This window comes from Apis dorsata, unplaced genomic scaffold (genome assembly GCF_000469605.1).
Source record: "Apis dorsata unplaced genomic scaffold, Apis dorsata 1.3 scaffold_92, whole genome shotgun sequence".
In the NCBI taxonomy this organism is placed as follows: Eukaryota; Metazoa; Arthropoda; class Insecta; order Hymenoptera; family Apidae; genus Apis; species Apis dorsata.
The window spans coordinates 1,398,695-1,406,956 of record NW_006263390.1 but is presented as its reverse complement, the minus strand read 5'-3'; the positions used below and the strand labels follow the sequence as shown (position 1 = coordinate 1,406,956).

Below are 8,262 nucleotides of genomic sequence, written 5' to 3'. Positions count from 1 at the left end.
GTATGAAACGTTTCTGAACAAAAAAAAAAAAAGGAAGAAAAACGACTAAAACGGGACTGGGGGACCATTTCGTCTGAGTGAGTCACTCTTAAAAACGCCGTGAGTCTCTCGGTTTTCTTGACTGTCATACACACTGTTGAGAGGAATACGATAACCACGTCGTGTCATTTCGTCTCCAGCTGCGCTTGCTACTGTTTCACGATCCCCTGCCGTTGTAGAATCCCTTTTTCTATTATTGTAACTCATTCCCTCTGTCCGTTTTTCACCCCTGTCTCGTGCCATCGATTGCTCTCTCTCTCTCTCTCTCTCTTTATTCAATATTGTTTTCGTTTTCGAGAGATTGCAATTCTTTGAGTACAGTTCGAGTATATAATATGTATATATCTGTAATACTACCTACATATATACCTGTATCGATTGAAAAAACGGTAAATATTACTATTATCTTCTCTTCGTTTCTGTAACCTGATATATCCTCCATATCCTCGCACGAAATGAACGATTCGCAAATACAAATGACAATGCATGTTTTAAATCGAAAAAATTTCTTTTACATCAAGGATAGAGTATACCTCGTAATTGGTAGACACTGTCTCGAGTTAAGTCAAATTCATGGAGCGAGACACCGACCGCGCCGGTTCGTATAGCCGGACGATGAGTCATATGAGGTCGTTGTCTGCTACTTACAATTAGTCCAAGAAAATCTACCATCACGATAATGTATATTTCCTCGTCCATTCGTTGACTCCAATTCGTGAATTTAACTTTTTCAATTATTTCCTGTTTTTGGAAAAAAATGAATAAAAATCATTTTTAAAAATATATAATATGATAATTAATTCAACAATCGATATATTATGTTAAGTTATTTTGTTAATTTTAAAAAATCATAAAACAAAATGATTTGAAAGAATCAAATCGTTTCAATTCCACGTTGAAATGTGAAAAACCATTTTATTCCGATTTTAATGATTTAACTGTATTATGTTAAACTGTATTATATATTATTCAATTACAAATGCTTATAATCGCTATTTAATATCAATGAAATTATGTCATAGTCGTATGAGTAAATTAAAAATGTTTCAATATACTGTAAATTTAAAAATTTAAAAATTTTAAAATCATAAATCAATATATTAAAAATTTCAATTTTTTCAATTTCGTTTCAATGCTTTTATTTTCGCTAGTTATTTTCTAAAACTTACCAAATTGCACAGAAACGAGATTTTTTTTAATGATTTGAAAGAATAAGATCTGATAAAAACATTAAGTTGCTTATCATTCAATCTATATAATATTATAGATAAACAAAGTGGAACAATCTTCTTGTCAAACTGATCTCTAATCTAAATTTATATTATTATAATGTAAATTCTTTAATAATTTAGAACATAGATAGGTTAATATTGTTTTCGTCGTAAATAATTCCAATATGTTCCAAATATTAGAATAGAGGTCATTCCAATCGCTTATGATCATTTTATTTCAATAGATGGCGACACAACCTGATAATGAATTAATGAAACTTATATATAAAATATAAGAAAGGATATTTTTTTACGACATAAAAAAATGTGATATATTTTACAGTATTAAATAAAATTATTTACTGTTACTTTTTAATTTCTAGATAGAATTTCATTTACTAATTATTTATACGTACATTCTAAAACTATTTTCTTTTACTTTTTACTTTCGATTAAATGAAATTCAAATTATAACCTACTTTTGAATAAAATTTGAAATTAATTACGCTAGCTGAATATTTAACTACATCTTTTTTGGTACTGCTTGAATGCATGATCTACTTTATTCAAATTTGTATGTCATAGTATAAAAATTGATAGATGAAAGGAACAAATATAAATACAAGTACACCTACAATATAATTTTATAAATATAAAAATGAATTATTGAATTCGACAAAATATATGTACGAAAATAATAAGGGATTCTTATTAAACCGTACACTTATATGATAATAATTTATTCAAGATGATGGTAGCCGCTAGAGCGGTTATACACTGAATACAAAGACGCGCTTTACAAACTACATAATCGAAACAAATAAACGATACAGAAAAAAGTTTGATAAAAAAAGTATTCTCCTCCTCGAATTATTCGAATAATACAAGGAGTGATATCGGTGAAAAAGCGCGTCTGCACAGAATGTAAAAAAGAAATTAAAAAAAAAAAGATGGAATAGGAAAGAAAGACATAAACGCATAAAGTTAAGAAGCAGTACGAGAGCGAAGGGGACAATGATGAGGGGATGAATCGTAGGTAGTAAGTAGAGTAGAATAGAGAATAGGCGTTTAATTTTCGTCGACTTCTGCTTCCTGTTCCTCGTCGAATTCCGCATCTTCGTCTGCGGTGGCTTCTTGATATTGCTGATATTCCGAAACTAAATCGTTCATGTTTGATTCGGCCTCGGTGAACTCCATCTCGTCCATACCCTCGCCGGTGTACCAGTGAAGGAAAGCTTTCCTCCTGAACATAGCAGTGAACTGTTCGGAGATTCGTTTGAACAGCTCTTGAATAGCTGTCGAGTTGCCAATAAAGGTAGCGGACATCTTCAAACCGCGTGGTGGGATGTCGCAGACAGCTGTTTTTACGTTGTTCGGGATCCACTCGACGAAGTAAGAGCTGTTCTTGTTCTGAATATTGAGCATTTGCTCGTCGACTTCTTTCATCGACATTCTGCCACGGAAAATGGCTGCTACTGTGAGATACCTTCCGTGCCTAGGATCGCAGGCCGCCATCATATTCTTTGCATCGAACATCTGTTGAGTTAGCTCGGGTACAGAGAGAGCTCTGTATTGTTGACTGCCACGAGATGTGAGTGGTGCGAAACCTGGCATGAAGAAGTGAAGACGAGGGAACGGTACCATGTTTACAGCGAGTTTTCTCAAATCGGCGTTCAATTGACCAGGGAACCTCAGGCAAGTAGTAACACCAGACATCGTAAGAGAAACGAGATGGTTCAGATCACCATAGGTAGGCGTAGATAATTTCAGAGTGCGGAAGCAAATATCGTAAAGGGCCTCATTATCAATGCAGTAAGTTTCATCTGTATTTTCTACCAGTTGATGTACGGAAAGCGTTGCATTATATGGTTCTACGACGGTATCTGATACTTTAGGAGACGGTACGACGGAGTATGTATTCATGATTCTATCAGGATATTCTTCACGAATTTTGGAGATGAGCAACGTTCCCATACCGGATCCGGTACCACCGCCCAAAGAGTGAGTCAATTGGAAACCTTGTAAGCAGTCACAGCTTTCGGCTTCTTTCCTGACTACATCGAGGACAGAGTCTACTAATTCGGCGCCTTCGGTATAATGACCTTTTGCCCAATTGTTACCAGCTCCAGACTGTCCAAACACGAAGTTATCTGGTCTAAATATTTGACCGAAAGGTCCCGAGCGAACAGAATCCATTGTGCCTGGCTCCAAATCGACGAGGATGGCACGTGGTACGTATTTTCCTCCAGATGCTTCATTATAGTATACGTTGATTCTTTCCAATTGAAGATCGGAGTCACCATGATAAGTACCGGTTGGGTCGATGCCATGCTCGTCACTGATGATTTCCCAAAACTATAATAAATAATAATTTATATTTTTAAAAAAATGTTTATACGATTTAATATTTCGTTATATTATATTTCGTTATTTAATTGATATTGAAATGCGAATATTCGAAAAAAAAAAATCGTACTTGGTGCTAGTCAATGCTTTCTCCTCACCATTACCCTCGCATCCGTTTTCAGTCTTCCGTATTATCGACCGAGAGGAATAGTTCGATGACCTCACCAGTGAATAGCTCATATGTAATTAGTTGTAATATAAGCATCCATTATGACAACAAGAATAGAAAATTTTTTTTTATTTTTGATTATTTATATATAAAAATTTATAATAATAAATATGCATATTCATATGTACTTTTTTTTTCATTTTTTTAAATCTATTTTTAAACAAATATAAATTATTAAAATTAGCTATTTCGCTCAAATTTTACGAGATAATAATTATTGTTCAATTATCGTCAATTTATTGTTTTATATACAAATGAATGCATATCGTAGCATACATACGAAGTACATATATAATGCATGGTACAATGCGCCTTCTCTATTAGTTAGCGCGCAACTGCACGTACCTCTCCATAGTTCAAAGACCTTATAGTATATTTCTGGAAATCGATGCGTTCTTAGAATACCATCTATTGAGTGTGATATAGCCATGAGATATCTTATTATTCAAATAGAAGTTTAACGGTCTTTCCATAGAAGATAAGAAGTAATAAATATTTTAATTAGCTAATCAGTGTGCCGCATCGAATGATAGATAAAACGAATAGAAACATACATGTAATATTACATTTCGTTTGTCTTATTTATTCAATAAGTAATTCTTTATTTAATATAGCAATCTTTATCATTACGTATGATGTTCAAGAAGTATTTAATCCTAGGTCAGTAATGTTTACACATAACATCGTTTTAAAATATCTTATACCTCTTCTTTTTTTTTTTTTTAACTTACTATTGTCTAGCTTAAATAACTTCTATGTACACATTTTTACATAATTTCAATTTTATTGAACTATCTGATAATTAAAGTAACATTAATTCTAATCATAGCACGCCTACGAGAACTATGATGCCCTATATAGAAACGATAGGTTTATTAGCCAGCATAATCATATATGACTATCGTTAGTAGGAAGTGAATACTGTCCAATCTTACTACCTCCCACCACACATTGTACATACGATATATGTACAATGTCGTAGCAACATGAGTCACCAATGTCATCGCTATATATAGAAATGATGACTGCAATGCCAATCTTGTCTAATTAACATAAAACACTATACTTGATTTATGCATTTTACTCTCTCTCGACATTATATATAATCTATTATTTTATTTATTATTCAATTTATTAATTAAAATATTTATCAAAATAAAAATTGAAACAATAATAAAAATAATAAAAATCAATTCATAATCTATTAAATTATAGCTTATTTATCAATATCAAAAAAAAATTAATAAAAAAAAAACTATATATTATTAATTCTTTTATAGAATTATTTTAATTGTAATAATTTTTCCTTTTAATATTTTTAAAAGAATAAAAAAAATTTTTTCGCGCCAGTAATTTAAAGAAATTCTTTGAAGTACGAATGATGTCGACACAAAATGGCGGACTAGAAATTTACATTCTGAAAAACGATCGATACTACATCTTCGTACTACATCCATCTAGTTGTTACCAACGTAAAATAACCGGTCGAAGTAACGCGAAAGAAAATGGCGAAAGGATATCTTCTTTCTGTATTTGGAAACGTTTCACCATACTACGTAACACAAGATGTCCTTGGATTACAAGATCCCTGAATGGGTAATTGTAACTATTACTCAATCGTTCGATGATGGGTGAATTACGATAGAGTAATAATTTAAATAAAAAATTTGCATAAAATATTTTTGTCAAAGAATTGACAGCATAATATAAGATAGGAATGAATAATTTAGGAAGCGAACATTGACTCAATGAAACAACCTTGAAAACTATGAGAGCGTAACTACATTGCATTACTTGCTATACGTACGCTATCCTCACAAGTCATTTGTTACGATAGTTATGTATATATAATGTGATCAGAAAATATGAATGTTTTCATTCGCGAAATAAATTATTTATTGATTTATTTATTTGAACAAATTTCTAATTTTAATTTTAAAAAAAAAATGATTATTTTAAAATAATATTTTTAAAAAAAAATTAAATTCTATAAAAAGTGATATAAATATTAGTAAATAATAAATATATGATTCAAAAAGATTAAAATAAACATGGAATTTGTGAAGAATCTAAAAGATTCAAGTAAAGAATATGTAATATTCTAGAATGTTGATGAGAGAAAGAAGAGTAAGAAAGACAGGATCAATTGCGCGCGCAACTGCGCATTCGATTCCGTTGCTGCATCAACTAATGTATCTCGACGCCGGAGATAGACCACGCCCTGCTCGGAGTTTAAAACATTTATGAATTTTTAAATAAATACAATTTCGAATACTTTTCCTTTTAAAAATTCAACAACATTCTCGATAAATAAATAAAAAAAAATTGAAGAATATACATTTAATATTTAACAACAACACTTCGTTAGAAAACATGGGTCGATAGAAAAAAAAACCGTTAAGTACCAGCCGGCCGGCTTGGTTCTGTCGCCATGACAGGTCTTCGACCGAGCGAGGTTGCCATTTTTTCACATGCCAGCCGTACCACGTAGCTGAAGTATAACACGGTCTTTCGTTGAAATCGATCGTTATAACATTTATAAAATTTGAATTATTTTCCACGTAAATAAGCTTTCGTAAATAATATACAAGAGAAAAACGTTCAAAAGATCGACATAAATTAAACAAATATGATTTTTTTTTTTTTATTTTTTCCCAAATTCTTTTTTTCCATAAATTTTATATAAAAAATCTAAAATTATGAAATGGAAAAAGGACATTTGAGCACATAACAGACACAATTCTATAAGGAACACTAACACCAAGTACGACGCCGAACAAAGAAGCGTTCATTTCCACGCGGTCGCGAATTCAATTATTTCGAACAGTTTTTAACACTTACCTTTGCGCCAATTTGGTTACCGCACTGGCCAGCTTGAATGTGGACGATTTCCCTCATGTTGCTCGGTAGTTTTCTGGACTTTTTCGAAGTATACTGCGATTATCGAACTAACGACGAGATACACGCTAACTCGTCACGAGAGCCCAGAAACGAATATGCCCTGGAAGCGGCGTCCGTTACAGATTTTCAAGCTTCGGCACGACCGCGGGGAGCGACGTGGGGAGATTCGAATAATGCTTGTGATTGGTCGGCGTCTAAGCCCCGCCACCTTTTCACCAGCCAACGTCAGCAGCGTTGCCAACTGCTCTGTGATTCTGCGCTCCAACTTTTGCGGATGTGACATCGTTGACAAAATTTCGATTCGACAAAATTGCAGGCCAATGCTGTCGACCCACGAATTCAACTTTTTTTTTTCGATATTCTTGAAATTTATCTCTTTATAATAATAATAACTCTGATGCAACAAATTTAATTATGATTTTTATTTTATTTTAATGATTAATCAATAATTAATGATTTCGAACATTCTTTTTCCAAATGTAAGCCAGTTAACCTATACATAATTTTTATATATACTAATAGAATTTAATTTTAATTAATAACTTAAAAATTTAATAATCTGGTAAATTTAATAGTAAATATATGATATCATTGTTGCCAAACTAAAAAAGATTAATTGACCTATTTAACAATTACATTGAAATATATAAGTACAGTACATTGTTTTCTAATTTTTATGGATTTTTTTAATTTAATAAAATTATAATTTATTAATTAAAATTTTTTTTAATATATTTACGTTAAAATGTAAAATTTTTTATTTTTTTTTTCTCTTTATAGAATATATATAAATATATGCTTATAATTAAGTTTAAAAATTATATCAACATATATATCTTCTCTACCCTTAGCTGGATGGGTGTGCCTTAAACCCACCCTGCTTGTTCGAAGTTGGCTGGGAGAAAAGTCGATACGTGAGTCACAGACGTACACACCCAAATATTGCGGATCTAATAAAAAATGCCTTTGAGACAATTGCCAGTGTAAAATATTTGAAAGTTTGCTTGGCAAAAAATTTTTTTTAAGCAATATTAATAAAACAAAATTATTTTCATTTTTCAATTTTTTTACAAACAATATTCATTATTGCATATTTAATTACAGGTATTAATTATCGATTTTGATTATCAATAATATTCCATAGTATGCAAAAGTTTATGGCAAATAAATTTCAGATAGACAATAATAATACATGTTTGTGTGCATAGTTGTATGTAAAAGCAGCTTACAAGCAGGAGAAAAGAACGGAAGGCGAACGAGTGGCGACAGGAGAGCAGGTAGGGTGGGTTACGCGTTGCAACGCGTAAGCCAGTCTTCTCACCGTTACCATGTATGGATCACTCGCTCTTCGTTTCGAAGGAAAAAAATCAGCCATGATAGTGTACACGCCCGCGCATCTCAGTGTGTGTATATTCTTCTGCATGTACTTGGTTAAGCGTGCAAACACTGTTTCGCATTGATAGACACGAGTCGCAGTATGCAAACATAACGGACCTACCAATAACGGGGGATCATATTTATTATCAAGGTAAATTC

At 32.0% G+C, this 8,262-nt stretch overlaps 2 protein-coding genes across 2 annotated transcripts; both read right to left on the bottom strand.

Annotated features, from left to right (window-relative positions):
* Positions 1-1,974: 1,974 nt before the first annotated feature.
* On the bottom strand, positions 1,975-6,940 carry LOC102672697 (tubulin beta-1 chain). Its single transcript, XM_006611803.2, has 2 exons — positions 6,667-6,940; positions 1,975-3,605 (listed from the first exon to the last, which is right to left on the bottom strand). The coding sequence occupies exons 1-2, from the start codon at positions 6,721-6,723 to the stop codon at positions 2,319-2,321; spliced, it is 1,344 nt and encodes a 447-aa protein (XP_006611866.1). The 5' UTR covers positions 6,724-6,940; the 3' UTR covers positions 1,975-2,318.
* LOC116185074 lies at positions 6,709-8,174 on the bottom strand. Its single transcript, XM_031508651.1, has 3 exons — positions 7,956-8,174; positions 7,555-7,690; positions 6,709-7,049 (listed from the first exon to the last, which is right to left on the bottom strand). The coding sequence occupies exons 1-3, from the start codon at positions 8,147-8,149 to the stop codon at positions 6,939-6,941; spliced, it is 441 nt and encodes a 146-aa protein (XP_031364511.1). The 5' UTR covers positions 8,150-8,174; the 3' UTR covers positions 6,709-6,938.
* Positions 8,175-8,262: the final 88 nt, after the last annotated feature.

Bases quoted from the DNA above. Each gene is read 5' to 3' on its own strand.
- LOC116185074 (XM_031508651.1), bottom strand. From the start codon at position 8,149: ATGCAGAAGAATATACACACACTGAGATGCGCGGGCGTGTACACTATC. The intron at 7,691-7,955 runs GTAAGCTGCTTT...ATTGTCTCAAAG, and splicing joins TCCGTTCTTTTCTCCTGCTT to GCATTTTTTATTAGATCCGC. The intron at 7,050-7,554 runs GTTGATATAATT...GTGGGTCGACAG, and splicing joins AGGGTAGAGAAGATATATAT to CATTGGCCTGCAATTTTGTC.
- LOC102672697 (XM_006611803.2), bottom strand. From the start codon at position 6,723: ATGAGGGAAATCGTCCACATTCAAGCTGGCCAGTGCGGTAACCAAATT. The intron at 3,606-6,666 runs GTAAGTGTTAAA...TATTTATTATAG, and splicing joins GTAACCAAATTGGCGCAAAG to TTTTGGGAAATCATCAGTGA.